This window comes from Molossus molossus, unplaced genomic scaffold (genome assembly GCF_014108415.1).
Source record: "Molossus molossus isolate mMolMol1 unplaced genomic scaffold, mMolMol1.p scaffold_m16_p_5, whole genome shotgun sequence".
In the NCBI taxonomy this organism is placed as follows: Eukaryota; Metazoa; Chordata; class Mammalia; order Chiroptera; family Molossidae; genus Molossus; species Molossus molossus.
The window spans coordinates 86,100,314-86,123,006 of NW_023425388.1; the positions used below are offsets into that span (position 1 = coordinate 86,100,314).

The 22,693-nt window shown below is 36.5% G+C and overlaps 1 protein-coding gene and 1 non-coding gene across 2 annotated transcripts in view; both read right to left on the reverse strand.

Moving 5' to 3' along the window:
- The window catches only part of LOC118616995 (ABI family member 3 binding protein), a 188,635-nt gene that overhangs the window by 114,679 nt on the left and 51,263 nt on the right, over positions 1 to 22,693 (reverse strand). The window contains exons 7-14 of the mRNA XM_036242520.1: positions 14,391 to 14,439; positions 13,369 to 13,440; positions 12,478 to 12,570; positions 7,218 to 7,295; positions 5,279 to 5,353; positions 4,486 to 4,560; positions 3,554 to 3,625; positions 3,001 to 3,075 (exon numbers count right to left, since the gene is read on the reverse strand). Of these exons, the coding sequence (XP_036098413.1) occupies positions 3,001 to 3,075; positions 3,554 to 3,625; positions 4,486 to 4,560; positions 5,279 to 5,353; positions 7,218 to 7,295; positions 12,478 to 12,570; positions 13,369 to 13,440; positions 14,391 to 14,439 (589 nt within the window). The remainder of the gene's footprint in view (positions 1 to 3,000; positions 3,076 to 3,553; positions 3,626 to 4,485; positions 4,561 to 5,278; positions 5,354 to 7,217; positions 7,296 to 12,477; positions 12,571 to 13,368; positions 13,441 to 14,390; positions 14,440 to 22,693) is intronic.
- LOC118617984 lies at positions 21,589 to 21,651 on the reverse strand. Its single transcript, XR_004956931.1, has one exon. It is a non-coding gene; the product is annotated as a U7 small nuclear RNA (small nuclear RNA).

A 22,693-nucleotide genomic window follows, 5' to 3' on the forward strand; every position in this document is an offset into this window, starting at 1 on the left:
GGAGTGGGTTGGGAGGAGGTGAGTAAAAAGGGGGATATATGGGGGACATTTGTAATAGTGTCAACACTAAAAAAATAAATGAACAAGCTATGTATAATTAAATTAGTTGTGTATAAGATAGAAAAATAAGAATTATTAAGATATTCAATCACAGAATTATTCCATTTCTGACAGCATCCTATCCAGAGCAAAGCTTCACTTCCTTGGATCCTCCTCAGCATCACCTAATACAAGACCGAATCCTACAATAAGTCCTTTCCAATACAGTCTTACTAAAAGTTTCCACAGTTTCTCATGGCATGTATTTTCCATTGTTGCAACGAGTAAATAAACTTAACTTTAAATATAGATATTCATGGTGGTTTGGGGGTGAAGGAAGTTGACATAGTAAATATAGATGCATCATATCTCAACATAAAAAAAAAATTTGTTATAATAATATAACTAATACCAGCTAAATATATCATTTCTTCAAAGGATATAACAACTAAAAATGGGATCAATGGTTTTATGGACCAGCATGCAAGTACTGTCTCTACGTCTTTCTCTTCTTAATTCTCAAAACAGTTGCATTTAAAAACCATGTCAATAACTGGAAATTAAAATAATAACATACATTGAAACTAAATAGGAAATAGATACTTAGTACATGTATAAATTCACACAAAATCAATCACAAGAACAAGAAAGGCTGAAGTCAGTGAAAGAATAGCATGGCTATATCAACACTTTAAATCACAATAATGCATATGATGAATTTTAATTTGAAATTTAATGTTAAGAAGATGCCACAGAACCCTTATATAATGAGTTAGATGCAAGCATTGTGTGCATTAGCAAAACCAAGAGGTAACAATCACTCACTTTGAAAAGCAATCTTATATTGATTTGAGTCCTCTTGTCCTACAATTAACCACATTTGGTGATTCTTGTGTGTACCATGGGAAATGTTACAGACTCCAGTGATAAGATAGTGCGTCTCAAACTTTATGTTCATACTAATCACCTGGAGATCTTGTTAAAAGCAGATCCTTCCTCAGTAGGTCTGGAGCAGAGCCCCAGATTCTGCCTTTTCAATGAACTCCCCAGTGATACCAACATCACTGGTCCAAAGATCGCACTAAGTAGCAGAGGTGAACAATTAAGTGTTGCAAGGGCAGGGGAGGAGTTCTTGGGGCTAATGCTCATGCCTGCACTCATTACATACTGAAGTATCACAGCCCACGACAAGCCCTAACACTTCATCCTGACGAGGTTGGCGGTCGATGGTTGGATGTTCTCTGGCGGCCTCAAGTTGCCCTGGCAGAGTGAGGTGGCGGAACAATAAAACTGCTTCCTGCTGCATTGGCCATTATTTATATTCTAAAAGGATAAAACCAGAACATTCCTTTTCTGAACTTAAAGGCAAAAAGAACTTTGCCTTCAATGAGATTTCTAATCTCATCTATCTCTGTCTCTGTAACTCGACAACCTTTACTTCCCAACATATTCTCTCTATCCCCGGTATTTGGTTTGATTCAGGCTTTATATATAATTCATGCCATAGGCATTAAAACTCCATATGGTTTCCTTGAGGTTTTGGTCATTTTGCTCTTGAATAATCAAAGACACCAAAAACAAAAACAAAAACAAAAACAAAGGATGCTTACAGGAAACCTTGGGGGACCCTGTGTCCTATGTTATAACCCAGAAGCTAAGAGATGAAAGGAACCTAAGAGTCCCTCTCGTCCAGTGAGCCCCCACAGTGCTTAGTTTGAGAGATGTGATGCTCACCAAGGACGTGGGAGTCAGGCCAGGCCTGCCAGTGTGGCAGATAAACTATCACAGATGCCCTTAGACTAAATGTTTCTCCATAGTCACAGTGCAGCTGTGCCTGTATGACAGCTAATGGAACCAGAGGATCCGTACAAAACTCAACCCAGGACCCAGAATTTGGACTCAGGTGACCTGGATTGCTAAATGTATTTTTGCATACACATTAAGTAATTGCACTAAAGTTTCTGGGTCAGTGACTAGGGGAACTATGGCTTAGAAACACCCAGATTGCGGATTGTCTGGATTAGTTGACAACTATAACCAACTTTCAAGTGTTTTCCCACTTGAGAAAACTATAGATTATAAAAATAGACAAGCTTACTTTATCTGATACATCCTTGTATCTTTTGCTGAGATCTGAGCCCAAAGTCCATTATTAATGTCAAGACCTGTGGTCTTCCCTCTATATCACAATATGCTTACAGATTTTAGAATTTAGTAATAATGTCTTGCATATAGCAGGCTCTCAAATGTTCATTGTTAACAAATGTAAAGTATGGTTTGAGGGGCAATGAGAGTCACCTTCTCTGCCCACACTCATCTAGACTTTCTAATTTCCACCTGCAGGCTCAGTTGCTCCTTAGTGAACAAATCAAGGCTGACTTGAGGACATGTGGGGGCTGGGAAGTCTTTTGAAGTCGGACCCTGGATGCAATGTTCTATCACTGGCCCCTGGGCCCCAAGTTGTACAGCTCACTCCCAGGTACTGAGTATCACATTTGGCATATAAAAGGTGCTCAATAAATAGCAATAATTGCCACTCAAAAGAAAAAAGGTTCATTGCTGAAAAAGAAGCAAATGTCTACCTGCAAGGAAAACATTACATCCATACTATTCAATCAGACCCATGATGATGATGCTTCTTATTTTTGTTACTAAATTTTTGCTCTCATGTCACTAAAGACATCTCTAGAAAATCAATGAGCCAATGCATAGTTCGTCTTCTAGCCAAAGTTCTAAGTAGATGTCCAGATGTTAAAATACAGATCTTTAAAACAAATGTAAAAATGTTTTCCTTTTGTACCAAGAAAACAAAATGAGATTCACTTAGTATCAAGAGTGAACTATAGCTCCATCATTTTCTACAAAGTATACTGATAATCAACTAAGGAACCTATAAAAATAAAAACAAAAAGTTACTGAATACTGTTGTTCCAATCTATTTTTTTAAAAGAATGCAATTACCAGTTTGAGGCGGTAGAACTTTGGAATCTTCAGATGTTTTAGTTATAGGCACAGTCTGTGGTTTTTCACTTGAAGCTACAGCAAAAAGAAAGGGGATTTGCTTAAGACTTTTTGAGGAGGACAAACAGAAATAGGTTGTTGGTATGGTTGACTACAGAATCCTTCAATGAAAGCACATCCTGATCCAATCAAGAGCCATCATCTATCAGGAAGAAATTAAAATGTACCCATCCTGAGAGCATTTGATTAGTGACTAGAGAGAGAGACCAAAGCTCGGGGTCATACTCTCAATGTTTCTGAGGACAGAAAACTAATTTAATAAGCTATGTGGAATTAACAGATTGATGATTGCCACTAAATTTATAAAAGATCTAATCAGACAAAGAGGTATTTCTTTTTGTTTTGTGTTACCAAACTAACCACTTGTTTGGCCAAGTGAACGGAATTTATCAGTTCACTGAGGTTTGCAGAGATAGGACCCAGTAAATGTGTCCTCCCAAATTAAGCAGTCACCACCCACATCTTAACACCAGATTTCAGGTGCTGTTATTACCCAAGGTGCCCCCAGGTTTCTCAAAAGGGAAGGGTGTTTTTGCCTGAGGAAATTCTGGAAGTCTTTTCGGAGCTGTAAAGAAACACATAAGAAATGTTATGACTTGAGGTGCAAGTAACAGAGAAAAGATTTTACTAAAACAATAAACAAACACAGAAAGGCAGATTACTCATGTTAAATAAGGGGCTGTTAGCAGTATTTCTTAATCCTGTGTTTCAACATTGGATGATTTAATAAAACTTTCTTTTCTATTTTTTAAATAATCAAGGTACTGTATTTGAGCAATTTGAGCTCTTCTTTTCATTTGTATTAGATTTGTGTCCTAATTTCTTCAGCTATGTGTATGTGTGCTCTTGGATGTATTTCTTAGATGCAAATCAAGCACCAAACATATCTGAACTAGAAAATGTCCATTTACTAGTTTTTAAAAATAGAATTTTAGTGACTACATGGCTTTATATTTAAGCTCACCTGCTCCAACTTTTTTGATATTGTGCTCATAAAGAAACCTAAAGAATTCTAAGAAACAGTCTGCATAAATATTATAAAAATATCTTCTCTGTGAAGAGGAAAAAATTGAGTAAAAGGTATTTAGAGAAACTGTAGAAAATAATTTATTCAGTGACAGAATGATTTTGAATTAAAAGACTCAAATATAACAAAAGTATGACCACCAAAAACAAACAAACAAAAAAAACCGCAAAAAACTGAAGGATTTGTTATATAGAGAGAGACTCTTGGGGACCCTAAATTATAAAATAAAGATTTTATAATATTTACAAAACTTGTATTGGGGATCTTATGATTTTATAAGCCAGGTATCCCTTCTTTCCTGTGAGGAGATAAATTTGAATAAACTGGCCTAAGGGCATCTTTCAAGCATTCATAACTTTTCCAAGGTAATAATAAAATGCAGTGTTTAAAATGTTTACCTAGAGTGCTGAGTGGTAATTCAAACCTAGGTATTAGAATAGTTTGCAATCCTTCCGGGGTCTTTTTGCTGAGAACTACAATAAAGAAGAATTTGGTTAGCAGCTGCATGAATCAGGATTGGATGCTGCTGTGTGATGCATGCTCAAACGGAGTGTGCACCAGGCGGCTGAGGCCTTCCACGGACACAGCTGGCTGTCCCTGGCAAAGGCTGACATAGCTGTTCAAATCTGAAGGCACACTTTCAAAGGGCCGTGGTGAAGCACGATGATCAACGTCACAAGTACGGCACGAAATACATGCTGCTCCTTTTCTTCAGAAGACAACGAAGCAAGTAAGACCTTCTGGGGCCAAGAAGCAGCTAACAGGCGTGATGTGAAACTGTTATTAGAAAGCATGACACTTTTGGGGATTCTTCTCATATTTAGTACACATAAGACTTGGAAAAGCCAACAAAAACAGAAAGCACAGACATAGTCAAGACTTCCAGGTTTCCCCACCTCTCCAAGCCTACTGGGTTAAAAGGCTGGAACTCTGTTTTTCTGTACATCGCAGGAGACTGGCGAAAGGGGTGCAGTTAGCACCTAGCATCCAGAGCTGCCTAGAATATTATTCACCAGGATCAAGGCATGTTGTTAACTCTTTAATAAAATCGATCTAAGACATAGGAAGATTGACTACTGCCAGGAAGGAGGTGAGAGATGGGGGGAAAGGTAAGGTATTGGGTTACATTTTTCTGAGTGCTGGGAGGGTTTTGTTTGTTTGTTTTAGGGGAAAAAAACTTCTTAGAATTACCCAGTGTTGTTTCTGAAATGTCTAACGCACTAGACACAGTGGATTTAGTGGTTCTTGGAACTGAGTCAGGAGTCACTGGAAGGTAAAAAAGACAACTTTAAAAATTAAGATAAAGTTATGAAACCACCAAAGACTGTAAGATACTTGTTGCCCTTTAGAATTAGTAACTGACACATAGTTCAAAGCTCATTACTTTTCAACTTCCTTTGTTAATAACTTCATCTGACACTGCTCCCAACCTTTCCTTTCTGAGTCTGGTTCACTTTCCATGTGTTACACAAAGCACACTGACCTCCGAGAAAGCATTTATCAGATTAATCATACGTTTTATTTGTCTTCCTTTTTCTTTCTCTTTAGCTTCAGGGCGTAGCACAATGTCTGGGGTATAATAAGCCAGCACATGATAAATGTTTATTAAACAAATTAATGGGCAAATAAAACAATGACTCAGAGCAAAAGGTTTATTTAGAACTATTACATTATATGATTTCTCTCTTTCAAACTGCAGTCAACACGCAAAGGTTGAAATTATGATAAGGCTTCGAAAATGCTCAGCCACAAGGGTGCTCCACGTGCTAGATCAAAGGCAAAGGCAACCTCGGCTAAATCGTTTTCCAGAAACAAGAAACAGGATCACTGAGATCTGGAGTGAGTTGAGGGCTAGATGATTCCAGAAGTTTTGCAGGGTAAGGACTTGTGATAACACAACATCACTGACTAATAAGTTATGGTGTTTAAGTGTTTCTGAAGTGGGAAGTTGTGAGGAAGGTTTGGAAGAGAACTAAGAAATCTGTGACTCTCCCATGAGATAATGTGCCCAAAGAAGAAAGTATAATTGGGTAGAATCTTTGGGGCAGAAAAGAAGCTGTAGGCATCCACTGGGACATGCCCATGTTTTTACTGGTATTGGACAATTATTTGGAAATCAGAAAACTACTTAGGAATTTCATTCAAATAGATTATTTCAGCTTCTTGAATAGCTTTTACCTCTTCCCCGACTGCCATTAAGGTGACAGATGGAAGATCCATCTCTCTCCTTTAGGCAGAACCACATACTTCTTGCTTTGTCAGAAATATCCTTACTGGTTTCTTGAAATCACGTTATTTTATTTCTCCTCCAATCTTTATATTCTCTGGACCAGTTATGAGTCCAAGAGTTTAGTAAAAGGTAAACATCACTAATATTTCAATTTATAGCAATTTTATAGACTAAAAATTTTACTTTAGATTGGAGTTACTTTGCTTAATGTGAATTTGGGGAAATGCTTGCCAGCTGTTTGCTTCACTGAGTCCTAGATGAGGTGGTATTGCTCTGGAAAAACTCTGTAGTTCAGAGAAGACTGTGTCCTCAGTGGGCTGAACTTGGGCAGTTCATTCATAGAAGAAATGCTGAATGTTTGTTAGTAATAGCTGATAAACTGTGGGAAAGACACATACCACATTTATTCTTTAAAGGATTTTTACTAAACTAGTATACACTGTCTATATTAGGAGTTTAATCTTCCAAAGACATTGTTGTTAAATAATATAGATCTCAGGCTATGGATTTGTGAAGGATATTGGCCTTTTGCTCAACTGACCACTTGTGAAAGTGAGAAATGAAAAGTGGTCTCATGTTTTCACGTAAAGAAAAGACCAAAGCCAGGAATTACATTTAGGTATAAAAATATTTGAGAATGATTAGGCAACAACTCTCAGAAAGAGTGAAAAATACAGTTTCATATTATATATCAGTTAGATGATTCAACAGTTCATTTTGCATCTGTTCTTCTTCCAAACATTAGATTAAGGACTGGAGTCACCTATCATTTTGTGCTTTCAATCAAAATGAATTTCCTACTGGCTCTTCACTGAAAAGAAGTACAGGATTGTCAATCATTTACTATTTGAAAAAATATTACTTATTTCCTCCAAGTTAACAACGCAGGGATCTCATTACCTGTTATGGGCTGTGCTGGGATTTTTTCTACCTTTGGTGTTTTAGATTCAGCTGGTAATGCCAAGGTTTCATTCTTAGCTAAAAAAAAAAAAAAAAAAAAAAGTCAGAGAACACACACAATGTCCAAATACAATTCACTCAAAACATAATCACGTAACAGACTATTTTCAGAAATGTATTCTGCTCGCACCCCTTTCAACAAGGCAGGCGGGCAACGAATTTACTGTGCATGTCTAGCAGAGATTAGCATGAATAGGTGGCAGTCTTCAGAATGCCTTCTTATTAACCCTCCGTAATTCTTTAAGATGTAAGTTGGCATTGGAATGAATAAAAAAAATCACAACCCAATACTTGGATAACAAGTCGTTCTGATTCATAGAGTTTCTGGAAGGCATATATTGCATTGCAAATACTCAATGGACCTTTATATTCAAGTACTCCTAATTTAAAAAAAAATAAATCAGTGAGTAGAAAATTTCCATTATTATTCATGGTAAAATATGTAATAGATTCAGACACTGAAATTTAAAAAAACCACAAATAACACACATGGGAAACTAAATTATTTAAAAATATTTGTGGCCAAAAAATACCAACAGCAATTTATTTGAGCCACATGTTAACAAAGACCTTTCGTTTTGGTCATGGTGGGTATTCAGTATAAAGATTAAAATAGATACCCCTCCCCCCTTTAGACAACTATTCAGGAAACTTCCTTCTAAATTTAGGTATTCTTTTTCAAAGAAAGTACATTTCTATACCAGAGTTGCCCCATGATTAAGATATTCCCCATTTTAAAAATGCACCAAGGTTTAACTTGATTCAGTTATTTCGTACACTAAGTCAATGACCTACTTGTAATATTTTGAAACAGTCCAGTGGCATGAAAGAATTAATTCATCTTTGAGATACCCTGATTATGTCTCCTTGAACTGATTGTAATCAGATGGGAAATTTTAGAGCCCTAAGGCTGTACAGGAAAGTCTTGGGTTACTCTGATGCTATTAACATTTTAGGCTGGATGATTTTTTTGTTGTGGGGCCTTTCCTATGTTGCAGGATGTTTAGTAGTACCTCTGGCCTCTACCCACTAGATTCCACTAGCCCATCCTTAGTTGTGGCAACCAAAAATGTCTCCAGATATTGCCCAATTTCCCCTGGGGGGCAAAAGTGCTCTTCAGTAAGAACTATTGATGTGACCTGTTCTCTCCAAGTTCTTTGAGGATGCCCTCTTTGTAACCTCCTTTTGTAGTTCACATCACTGCTGTCAAGACCATTTTCTTTTCAGTTGACATGAGCATAAAATATTTACTTGTAATGGAGGCAGTTATAAACGTTAATTAAAAGCCAATCAATTTTAATCTTTATTATAGAAGTGTTCAATAGATTCCTCCATAGAGCAGATTATTTTCAGGAGTGATTTAAAATGCTAGAAATAGGTATCACAAATGCTACGTACTGACCATATCATATCTAATAGCCACGTGTCTGTTTTGATCCATGTGCACATGAAATTGCACAGCATGTGTGTACATATTTAATGCCACTATTCAAATTAATTTAGAAGGGCATAAAGATAGGGGACTCTATTTCGGGGAAAACTGAAAACAGAGAGCCAGTATAATTTTATGAAAAATTCTACTTTGAAATTTTCTAAATTTGATCAACCTTTTTTTCTGCCTTTTTCTGTAGTCACAGTTTTTGTTTAGAACCACTGTGGTTGTTAACACAGGAAAGACCACTCAGATTACAAATTTTTATGAGCAAGCTCTGGATCTGTTATTTTCAGCATGTGCATAGGAAGGTGTTTGTTTTTATTTTTTGAATGTAAGATTATAAGGGTTTTTTTAATGGTCTCTACTTCTGCAGTGTCCTCTGACCCATTAGGACACGTTGGCTAATCCTCTCCTTCCTGTGTAGTATCCTCTGTTCTTGGTGGTTGCCGGGCTGACTAGGACTATTTATTTACTTACTAATTAATTTAAACCCCCAGATCCTACACTTTCATGCAATGCTCTAAATTGTTTTGCTTTAGCTTCTTATATTCTAAACATGCCATTAGCTGGCAATCACCTAGCCTAAAACTAGGCTGAAAAAGAAGAAAAAAGGGTAAACAACCTTCCCAAGAGAGGACTGTATCATTTACACATCACCAATTCCTTAAAAAGGCATATTGTATTCTAAATATTGCATTTCAGGATCTGAGAAATTGGTAGGTGGAGCAATATTGAAATGAGGGGGTAAGTTTCCTACCCTCCTGAGCATCCACCTCCACCCTCTCTGCCCAGTGCCGTCTTGGCAGCTGTGGAGCACATGCCGTCAGGTGTCGAGTCGAGTCACCAGGTTTTACAGTAAAAGGAGGTGATTAGGTCTGATATAAAAATCACAGATTCGAAGCTGTGAGTCAAAGGTAACTCACTAGTACTATTACCTGTGAATATTTTACAGTAAAAATGTAAGGACTGCACAAAATCAAAGATTTATTAGCAAATATTTTCACATCTTAAGGAAATGGTGATGCATAAGCTTTGGGCTTTATTTATTTGAAAATTGTATGTCTAATAGTCCTCCTAGTCAGTGTTCTTCTACCCACTAAAGGCTTTGCCCCTCCTTCTTCCAGGAAGTTTTCAAAATTAACAACACCCAAGGACAATTTAAGAGTCCTCACCTTTTAAAACAGTTACAGTCTAATTGCCTACTGTCAAAAAAGCAAACAGGCCAAGTCTCCATTCAACAAGGGAAAAATAAGTCTGAGGTCCCAGTATGGGCAGGTCCTGTGTCTGTGTAACTCACCATGATAGACCCCAGCAACTCGCTGTCTGGCACAGAGTAATGCTTAGTAAGTATTTATTCATTGAATGCTACCAGACAGGGGCTTGGACCTCTGTTTTTGCATCCATACAATGTGAAGATTCAATCATGTAAGTGCTGAAACTCAACTGGTACCTACTGTAGGGAAAATATTCTGCATTGTTAAGTCTTGTTCAAATTCTATCACATTACTCCATTTCCTTCCATATTTATCAATAGCCCAAGACATTCTCCAGAAACTTTAGAGGGGTAGTTCTCAAAGTATGGTTCCCAGACCAGCAGCAGGAGTATGACCTACTAGTAAGAAATGCAGATACTAAGGCCTCACCTCAGACTTACTGAATCAGTGACTCTGGGGGTGAGCCCAGCAGTCTGTGTCCACAAACCCTCTAGACTGTCTGATGCTTGATCAAGTCTGATATCCTCTGCTATCGAGAGAATTCAAACTAATTTGATACTCAAATGCAGCACTCATTTAGCCCAGCGACCACCACAATTATTCCCTGGGCTCCTTTTATTTATTATTTTCCTTTATTAACTTCAGAGAGAGAGGAAAGGAGAGGGAGAGAGAGACAGAAACATCACTGAGAGAGAACATCAATTGGGGATTTGGCCCACAACTTGGGCACGTGCCCTGACCAGGAATAGAACTGGCCACCTCTTGGTGTATGGGCAATGTTCAACCACTGAGCCACACCGACTGGGCTCCATGGGCTCCTTTGAAAAGGCTTTGCTGTGGTCCCCCCACCCCCAATTGTTATGTTTTATGTTTTTTTTTATTTTTATTTTTACTTTTATTTTTATTTTTTATTGTTTAAAGTATTACAGATGTTTCCCTTTTATCCCCACTGACCCCCTCCTTCCCGCTCCCACCCCTTCCTGCTTTCCCCAACCTAATGTCCATGTCCGTTGGTTGTGCATATGTGCATATAAGTTCTGTGGTTGATCTCTTCCCAGCCCTCCAAGCCCCCATCCCTCTGAGGTTTGTAGTCTATTCCCTACTTCCATGACTCTGGCTCTATTTTGGTCGACAGCTTATTTTGTTCATTATGTTCCACAAATAAGTGAGATCATGTGGTACTTGTCTTTCTCTGACTGGCTTATTTCACTTAACAAAATACTCTCCAAGTCCCTCCATGTCGTCTCAAAGGGTAAGAGATCTCTCCTTCTTACTGCTACATAGTGTTTCATTGTGTAAATGTACCATAGGTATTTTATCCACTCATTTATTGATGGACACTTGGGTTGTTTCCAGATCGTAGTTATTGTATATAGCGCTGCTATGAACATAGGGGTGCATATATTGTTTCTCTATTATGTTTCAGGCTTCTTAGGGTATATTCCAAGAAGTGAGACCACTGGGTCAAATGGCAGTTCCATTTTTAATTTTTCAAAGAAACACCATATTGTTTTCCATAATGTGTTTTATGGTTTTTAAACACTGAAATTATATCAGGTTATTTCTAGAAGAAGGAAGCAGTAACAATCTCAAATAAATAATAATGCTAACAGTGTTGACCTTTACATCTGGTTCTTATAGAAAGTATCTAGTGGTCTCTTCATAGTATACTAAGTGTAATTTGTAACAATTACTCTATTTGAAAATTATACATATATAAATGTGTATATTTTGGATAATTTAATAAATGTTCATTCTTCTTTTCTAAATGTAAATCTATTTAATATTTTAATATAAAATAACAATTTCCCTATAGAATTTGATTTAATAACTTTTTTCGCCCCTTACTTTTTTCCCCAATTTTTTAATTGTGATAAAATATACATAAGTTTATGATCTTTACCATTTTTAAATTTAAAGCTCAGTAATATTAAATATATTCATAATGTGTAACCATCACTACCATCTCCAGAACTTTTATTATCTTATAAAACTGAAACTCTGTACCATTAAACACTAACTCCTCATTCTCCTCCCTCCAGTCCCTAGTAACCATCATTTATATTGGTCTTTTGTAATTGGCTTATTTTGTTTAATATAATGTCCATCAGTATTGTAGCATATGTCAGAATTTCCTTCCTTTTAAAGCCTGAATAATATTCCATTGTATGTATAAGCCACATTCTGCTAATCCATTCATTTGTCAGACACCTGAGTTGCTTCCATGTTTTAGCTGCTGTAAATAACACTACTACTAACATGAGTGCACAAACATCTCTTTGAGAACTTTTTTCTATTCTTTTGGTTATATACCCAGAAGTGGAATTGCTGGATTCTAGGGCAATTCTATTTTTAAGTTTTTGAGGAGTGGTGATACTGCTTCCATAGCAGCTATGCCATTTTACATTCCCATTAATAGTACATATGCTTGCAACTTCCTTTTACTTTGAAATCCCAAATGGCTCTTTTTCCAGATTTTTTGGATATTCTAAGAATATCAGTGCTAGTCCTCAGTCACTGAAAAGTTCAAGCATAGCATTTTGCTGCTTACCTAATTGTGTCTTGATTGCATCTGAAATCTCAAACATTATGGATGTAGGAAGTTTCACGGTGGTTTCATTAAGACCAGGAATAACAAGGTGGACTGTGAGGAAATAGAAGTAAAGATGAGAGAAAGAAAAGATATCACGACATAAAATAAAGCTCAGAGCATCAGATATTAGTAAATATAAAGTATAGCACTTATTTTGCTTAGTCAACTTTAACCCAAACTTTACAATGTTGGAAAAAAATATGACAGTGCTTTTTAAACAGACTTTTTTATACTCAGAATGAAACTACCCAAATCCTCTGGCTTTTAATCCATGGACTCAAAAATTTTAAATTGGCTGCTTTAAGATACATGGTGAACAAACAACACCATTATTATTAATAATTTTTAAAAGAGAAGTTCAGCCTGGCTGGTGTGGTTCAGTGGATTGAGCGTTATACCATGCACTGAGAGGTCCCAGTTTGATTCCTGGTCAGGACACATGCCCAGGTTTTGGGCTTGTGTGCAGGAGGCAGTGGATTGATATCTCTCTCTCTTATATCAATGTTTCTCTCTCTCTCTCTCTCTCTAAAAATTCAATAAAAACATATTTTTAAAAAAGAGAAATTAATATGACAAATATTCCCTCATAACAGCAACAACGTGTGGGATAGGTAGGATGGGCACCATCATTCCCACTAGCCATGAGCTAGAGTTGTTTCTCTAACACATAATGATAGAGGTAGCATTTCTTCACTACTAGCCTGGAATAAACACAGTCAGGGTCCTAAACGTTGAAAGGAAATGAAGCAACCTCAATTTAACAGACCTACTCACAGTACAAAATTCCATAAAGGCCCTATTAAAAAAAAAATAGCCTTTCTTGATCTAGGTATAGAGTTCAAGACTCACCCAGTATTGTTCCTCCAATGGGATGCTTATCTGGGGATTTAGTTGAAGCCCTGTGAGTAACATTCTGAATCACTGTTGAAATACAAAAAGATATTAGTGGGTAGAAGAAGAGTCAGAAAGCAATAAGAAGCTAATAATGTGAAGTCATTTGCACTGAAAAAGCCCTGATCTAACTTTTCAATTAATAGAAAGGAACTCATTGGGTTGATTACACAGCCAACAAAAGAACTAGAAGGCAGCATCTTACCTTACTACCAATGCCTATAAGTAATGAAAGGCTATTATTCTATCACAGTGTTCTATTCTAATGAGCTGAACGTTTCCTCTCTGATAGCCAACCCTGCAGCATACCCAAGTTGAAGAACTAGCACAAAAAGAGACAATGAACTGATATATAAATTAGAAAATGTATATTCTCAAAGCAAAGAATCATTGGATAATTCCAATACTAATTGACCCTGTTTTGAGAGTATATTCGGGACATGATAGTTTTTAAATGAAGAACAATTCTAAGTATACAATCTCTTTTACTAATAAACTTTCTGGATATAATAAAGCCAGTTCACTAATTTGAAAAACTGAAAGTCAAAACAAAAACAACTGGATGATGAAATGAAATAAGACATAATTCTTAAACCCTAGATATCTTAATGTTCCCTAAAGTGGCCGCTAAATCATAGTTTTCATTTCATGAATCCAAAAATTCTATTAACAATCTTCATATATGCTTAATTCTAAACTAAACCACACATATTTAATAGGCTTTTAAAAATTGAATACTTATGATTGCTCTGTCCCTGACTGTTCAACCAATCTGACTTGCCATGACTTGGCTTATTGGTACAAGAGCCAAAATTACCTAACTTGTAATTTACTAGACCATACTGATTTCTTCAAACTTTTTCTTAAAAACTAATAATCAGAAAAGTTGAGAAAAATGTATGATGCTATATTACCTGAAATTAAAAAGTATATTAAAAATAGTTCGAAATACATATTCAGAACAGACTCATAAAAATTACCTTGTTTGATGATGGTTATTGGAATCAGCTTCCTTGGGACATATGCTGGCTAAAAAGAGAGGAAGAGAATCAGCTTTTGAGTTAGTGCTAATTTTCAAAAATAATAAATCAAAGAACTGGAAGTAGCCCTTTCTTGTCATCAAGGAAGTCTCCCATGACACTGGTTTAATAGTTTCTGGAAAGATATTTAGTACATATATATCTGCCTCTACTTTATTGGACTTTCTTTTTTTCCCCATAAAAGTCCAAAGATTTGACAGAAGTAATTTCTTTAGAACTCCCATTAGTTTACTTAGAAACTGCAATGGAAAGAAACTAAATCTTCTGGATTGAATACTAGCTTATTCATTATATTTCCTATATGACCTAGTCAAATTCTGTCTTGACATTCCCTCTCAAATAGATCTTAAGCTACATATTATCTTTCTAAACCAAGTAACATAAATTAAGCATCCCCAATTGCTCTGCTGCCACTACCCACAACACACCACCAAGAGCTCCTGATACCACACATTTCTTTGCTCAAGAAGGTAGAGCTGGGAATCATATCCAAACATTCTACATCCAAAGCCTGTACGCTTAACCATTCTGTACATATTCATGCACAGGGACCTCAGGATTGGAAGGGCAGTTCTCAGGACATTGCATTTTCCCCTCTCCCAAATTGCCTCAGATGTCCCACAGGGAGTTTTAAAGTCATAGAGCTACATAAACTAGGGACAAGTAAAGTGTGAACTTTAGAGGGAAATCATCACCAGACATAACTGTGAACCAAGGATAAGACAGCCGAGGGAGAGATGTAGGAACAGGATAAGAGAAAGGCAGCAAATTATATAGAGAAGAATTAGATAGAGGTAAGCATGACATCAATTTCTTGATGCTTGATCTAAAGTATATACATAATACAGGTGCTCTCTACCAAATCTGTTGATAATTCAAGATGTGCTAAATGTACTTACAACATAATAGTGAGGAAAAGAGACTAACATGTTACCATTTTAATAAATGACATTCCCATAATAAAGAAGAGCCCCAATACCAAGGTACTGTTGGTTATTTTTCTTCTTGCTTTAAGGTCTTTATGTTTAAAAATAAACAAACAGAAGTTTACTATTATCAGATTATTGTTAAAAAGGAGTGTCTATATCTATTGACCCAGTGCTATAGACTGAATGCTGTGCCCCCCCCCATTCATATGTTAAAACTTAATCCCCAATGTGATGGCATTCAGAGGTGGGGCATTTGAGAAGTGATTAGATCATAAGGGTGGAACCCTCATAAATGGAATTAGTGCCCTTATTAAAGGACCCTAGAGAGCTCCCTCCACCCTTCAACCATGTGAAGACACAGCAAGAAGATGGCTGGCTGTGAACCAGAGAGTGACCTCTCACCAACACCGAATCTGTCAGTGCCTTAATTTTGGATTTCCCAAGCTCTAGAACTGTGAGAAATAAATGTTTACTTATTTAAGCCACTCAGTCGATGGTATTTTTGTTATGGTAGCCCTAATGGATTAAGATGCCCAGCAACTTAACCTAAAGAATTAATCAAAGATACAAATAATCTTTTATGTGTAAGGGTGTTTATTCCCCAATGTGAAACAACCTCATTATCCAAAAGCAGAGATTTTATTAAATAAATATGGCTCGAAGTTTTGCCATCTATTTAATAAAGTAGAAAAATATGCATAATATAAGTACAAAGGATATAAACTTATATCTACAACATAACCTAATTTTATAACAAATATGTATAGACAAAAGGCCAGAGGAAAATAAATCATAGTTTCTTTCAATAGTAGTTATTTATTTATTTATATTTATTTATTCGTTATCCTCACCTGAGGACATTTTTGCATTTATCTTCAGATAGAGCAGGAGGGAGAGGGGGAGGAAGAGAGAGAGAAACATCAATGTGAGAGGGACACATTGAATGGTCGCCACCCACATGACCCCAACCGGGGCCGGGGACAAACTGCAACCAAGGTACGTGCCCTTAGCGGGAACCGAACCTGGGACTCTCTGGTCTGCAGGCTGATCCTCTAACCTCTGAGCCAAACCGGCAAGGGTAATAGTAGTTATTTTTATAAACTGATATTAATGTTATTTTTTTTATATCTTTCTGTATTTTGCAAATTCCTTACATGAAGGAATTACATTTATAATTAGAAAAAGTTATTTTAATCCATAGTCTGTTCAGCTCCTACATATGCTTCTGTACTGCATATCTCATACACTATTGGTAAAGAGAGAATTATATAAATATAATTTGTACATGATTTTTTCCCAGGCAAGGGGAGGGGAAGAGTAGGAATAGAAGCATAACCTTCAGCAGGAAAGGGAAAAATCTCAGCTTTGATATTGCACTGGCAGGATTTCTTTCATCTTTTTCAGGAGAAAATGAAATATGAACATTTACACACAGAGCTTTCCCCAGAGAGGGACAGTCAGCCCACGGCACTGCCTTACTTCCACCTGTCCTGCTCCAGCAAAGGGGTTGACTGTCCACGGCCTCCGCCACTTCTCAGAATGTGCAACGCCTGCGGGGGCAACCTCCAGCCCCATGGCAGCCCCTTGTCGGAGGAGCCCACCCTCCACACAGGTACTAACAGTGGTTTTTCTTAGAGCTGTGACTCCAGTTCAAAAGATTTCTGAATGCTTTGCTTTACTGAATTTAGTGGCCGTTTTACTGCATGAAGTTTTTCAGAGACACAGCACGTAATAGCAGAAAGCCTATATGTTGTCGTGTTGAGCCTTTGAATTGCAATATCCCAATTTTCGTTTCTTTTCCTGTGATTTGTTTTAAAAAACAATTTTTTTTTTTTTTTTTTTTTTGACAAGGACAAATGGAAAACAGTTCACTCTTCACATTAATGGAACAAAGTTTCTCTTCAAGTTCTTACTTGAATACAGACCCATGTTCTACTAAGGCAATGGCAAGACTATATGTACAATATGTACTGCCAAAAAACTCCAGAAATTATTTAGCTGCAGAATCCCATTCTTCCTTCTTTTTAGACCAATAATTACTCTCTTGCTTAATCTGCAACCCAAACATGTACCAAGACTGGACTAATGAGAAGTAGTTGCCGCTCTGTAAGCAGGTTTTTAAAGGGCATTGGGAAAGTCCCTATGCGTCTAAGTTGAGGCTCTGAAATTCCCAAGAAGACATCCATACTGTGAATCCCTTCCCTGTGTCTTCTTATAAAAGTGTAGGAAAATGTCTGTTACCTGGAGTCACAGGGAAGTGAAATATGTGATCATTTCCAAGTTAGCAGTGTTCAACCAATTACAGCTCAATTTTAATTGAACTGTTTCAGGTACAGTGTTTTTTAAAGAAAGGTACCTGCAATCTGTCCCTGCCAACTCAGACTTGCTGTTATGAGACTCTATCAATGTGTATAATAGGAATCTCAGTGCAGCAGGGGTGGGGGTGGAGGGCGAGGGGGTGGAGAGCAGCTGCCCAGTTTAGATGCCCTCAGTGGAATATTGATGTCTACGAACACCACCCTGGTATCAGTTTCCTTTCTTAGGTCATTTCCTTTCTGACTCTCTTCTCTGCAGCTTGCTGGCCCCCATTTCTGCTGCAAACCTCCATCACTTCCTCCCTTATCACTCATCCTTCCATTCAGCAAGTATATTTTAAGCCTTTACTATATACCAGGAAGTAAGTATATTTTCTTCCTGCTCTATGAGATGCATTATTCTATATTTTTCTGAGTTTTAACACACTTTGTCCCTTGAGAACCCAGGCTGTACTACATCTTGAGCAGGGTTACTGGGTAAGGGGATTCACTTTTACCATTTTCTGGGAACGATGTGACTGAGTATCCAGTTGGTGAGATTCAACAGAGAGATTGCTGTAGAAATGGTAAAAGGCAACGCTGGGATGACCAACTCAGCTTTTTAGTCCTGATTTGGGAAAGACTAGCATATCCAGAAATAACCACAGTAGCAGTCACCACGCAGGATGAGGGACTTCCAATCCACCCTACATTATACTAACTTCCTCCTGGTACTATTTTAAAAATTAGCTTTAATAATAGTAGTGATGATGCCCGGATGCTAGTCTTTGCAGGTTATTCTTTATAGGTTCACCCATTTGGTATTATTGTGGTGTCAGAAATTCACTATAGATTTGACTTTATGTTCATGCTCTGAGATAAGGAGGAGCTGTCCATGTGGAGAGTGGCTAAGGGTTGCTCAAAATCAAATTTCAATGACTCAAGAGCCAAACCACATGAGAAGAACTTGGACATGTTACATTCTGGTTTTCATTTATTTTGGGGATGTTCTCATGAAAGTTATGAAACTTACTGATTCAATCTAACATCTAGTTAAAAGTTAATCTAACATTCTACTTGTGAAAGTCTTTATTTCTGATAAACTAGGGAGGAATCAGACATACACCTTTGGTGAGGTCATTGGCCTAAATATAAATTTTTCAAGTTTCTGTTTAGGACAACAATTGCTAAGAATGGAAGAACACCAGATGTATTTACTGTACACAATCTTAAGGTGTAGGTGGGGACCATATGGTATTTCTCCCTATTCACTTCATTTTTCTGATAACTGTTACACTTTCAAGATTGGCACTATGTCTCTTTTTACCAATAATACATGTGGCTTTTAAAAAAGATGCGTGGGTCTCTGACGGAAAAAAATTAAGAGAGAAAAAAATAGAGGTCATATGCCCAGCTGGTATGACTCAGTTAGTTGAGTGTCATCCCACGCACTAAGAGGTCTTGGGTTCAATTCCCAGTAGGGCACATGCCCAGGTTTCAGGTTTGATCTCCAGTAGAGGACATGGAGGAGGCAGCCAATCTATGTTCTCTCATATTGATGTTCCTCTCTCTCCCTCTTCCTTCCCCTCTCTAAATATCAATAAAAACATATTTAAAAATTTTTTAAAGTAGATACCATATTTTAGGGGAACACTGATTCCAAGGAAATTTGGATTAATTAAATTTATATTTTAAAATCTCAGTTAAAAAATGCTACATCAACACTGATTGTTCAGTGAACTAATAAGATAATTTTTTTTAAAACTATAGAGACAATGTATTAAAGTTAGGTCTTTCTAGCCATTGTTTTAAATTCTTTTAATATAAAAAGTGCTAATAGTGGGGGAGGGCGGGGGGATGGGGGACATCCACAATATTAAAAAAATACCTAATAGCAAACATTTAACCTTCATAAAAAGAATATTCTAAATTCTCAACATGGACAAAGCAGCATAATTATTATAAAAAATGTGTTTTTTCTTCAATTACATGAATCTCAAATGATACAATTTATGTTGAAAGAATCATACTTTTGCTTACACATATACCCTTTCTCTGATTTTTCTAGAGGTATAAGCAGGGGTAATATTGAAAGTAGTATTCTACAACTGGTAGACAAAGTTACTAACCAAACAGAAGAGACCCCTGCTGCATGTCCCTGGCACAGTGTACTGGGGCATGCCCGCAGAACTGGTCCTTACACACATGGATGACAGTACATGATGTAACATATGCTTAAGATGGGGGCTAAATTCAGCATTTAAATTTTTTGTTCTTAAGTCTTTTGTTGTAAGTAATTACTCACATGAATGCTAGGATCATTCACTACTTTGGAGAAGCAATGGAATACTGGAATAAAACCATATGCTTTGGAGTTCAAAATATCTATCAACATTCAATTTTTTTTTACCTAAATTGTATTTATCTTTTAAAAATAGGGAGCCTGAAGCTCAGACTATTTTTTTCCATTTCAAATCTCTCTTTTTAGAAGGTGTTAAGGAGTTTTTGCTGCATATAAGTTTTAGGTGTAAGCATGTATAAATAAAAACATTTTTAAATGTGTATTTCAATTTAATATCTCTTGAAATACTGCTGTTTAAGATCAGTCTCAGGGAAGAGATGGGTTAGTATTTGGATTGACATCGACTTTATTTGGATTAAAATATTTCTCTAAAGCAGCGGTTCTCAACCTGTGGGTCACGACCCCTTCGGGGGTCGAACGACCCTTTCACAGGGGTCGCCTAAGACCATGGAAAACACATTTCCATTTTCGATGGTCTCAGGAACTGAGACAGGGCTCCTCTATCGGTCTCCAGGTGGGCGCCCACATGCAGATCTGCGCACATACAACATGAGGAACTGTATTAAAGGGTGGCAGCATTAGGAAGGTTGAGAACCACTGCTAAAGTATCAAATCAGTTTTTAGAATCAATTCTAAGTGGCCACATAAGATAGTCAAGGCTGTCCCAAGTGGTTTCTTTTGAATTTTCCTGTGTTCCTGAGCTGCCCACCAGCACAGATGGCAATTGGTAAAACATTCTTCTGCTCTCCAGAATGTAACAATCAAGAAATCCTCACAAAGAAGCCTTAAAATATCTTTTCAACTCACTGGGGCTTTTCTTTGGAAATAACCAAGAGTTTCAATCCACATCTGATCAGAGCTGGCTGGGGGGTACTCCACCTCACAGCTTGAAGTGATAAACTATCTGGCTCTGTGTCACAGAGGCAGGACTTTCTTCCTGGCTCTTCTTGTCGTGGCTATTGTGATGTGAAAAAGAAATTAAGTTCTTTGGGAGTAAAACCCCAATCATCTTTTCTAATTTTGCTGGGTAACTCAACCTAAATGAAATATTCTGCCAAAAAAAACACAGATTTTTGGAATATGATCAGATGACATAATTGAGTCACATGGAGGATAAAGCATGACAGCCAAGAGGCTGGGAGATAAGAAATGCTTATTAGGAAACCATTCACAACAAGACTGAGGATTGTTCTAGAATCTTTGTGATTGGATTTAAGGGAGACAAAGTCAAAGGGACCTTATGGCACAAATTAATGTTTGGTACTAGGCCAATTGGTCAATAATTTGGGGGAAATGTATAACCTAATCAATATAGAACCTTACTACATACAGCAGAATAAAATCAAACCCACATAGTTTAGAGTTTAATTATTATAAAATCAAACCACTTATAAAACTAAAACGGGGGGAAATATTTATCTGCTCTCTGGATATGGAAGGGCTTTCTAGAATATAATGCAATTAAAGATATGACAAGAGAAAAGACAAATAATTTGATTAAGCAAATTTCAAGATTTGACTATTTCAAAAATTCTCATAAACAAATAACAAATATGAGAATAATGTTTCTAGATGATATTACAAAGGCTCGATGTTCTTTTTTTTTAGGGAGGGAGGGCCTTCTGGTGAAAACTGGAAGACCTACTAGACAAATTCAAAAAGAGCTATAAGTACTAGAATTGAAGTTCCTCAATCTATGTCTTTAAACTATTCAATAAAAACACCATGAGATGCCCAATAAACTAGAGCCAAGATAAAGGTCATTAAAGACAATGGCTAATAAAAAAGTGAAGAAACTACTGCTTTATTAGCAATCAGAGAAAAAGTAATTAAAAAAACATTTTACACTATTACATTAGCTAGAAATTTACTGATGGAAATACATAGTGATGATAATCAGGTACCATAGCAAGACAACTCTCATACATTGCTGGCAAGATGATAAATTGGTGTAAACTTTCTGGAAAGAAATCTGACAATACATATTAAAAAGTTCAAAAAGTATTACATATCTAAACTGTTAACTTCCATTCTAAGAATCTATTGTAAGAAAATAATCAGGAATGTTAACAAAGACATATGATCATAAATGTTCACTATAACATCACTTACAATTTAAAAATCATTAGAAATAACTTAAATGCTCACAAAGTGGAAACTGTTTGGGTAGGTGAAAGCATGTTTAGATAATGTAACACACAGCAATTAAAATTATGTATATGAAGAGAATTTAATGACATAAAATACGCTATGTCATATTTTGGCTAAGTGAAAAAAGTGAGATATTACATATATAGCATGATTTTAACTTTATAATGAAAATATGTTTAGAGACAAAAAAAATATAAGTTTAACAGTAGACCATAAATGGTTTTATAAGAGTCATTTGACAGTGTTAATGGCAATTTTGTTAATATTTCTTTTTGCATTTTATACATTCTAAATCTTTAAATATTAATTAGACAATTAAGAAAAATTAAAGCTTAAGAAAGAAAAAAGAAAGGAGGAAGGAAAGAAAGAAAGAGCAAGCAAAAGAGAGAGAAAGAAAGGAAAGAAAAATTTTAAAAGATTCATGACTTGGGAATGTATCTGCAGTCTCCTTTTTTGTATTATTATTTGAAATACATCAAAATACTTTGCTGGGCAGTCATAACAATCTGATAATCACAATAAGATAATTCCCCAATATTCTTACATTTCTGCCAATTCAGACCACAG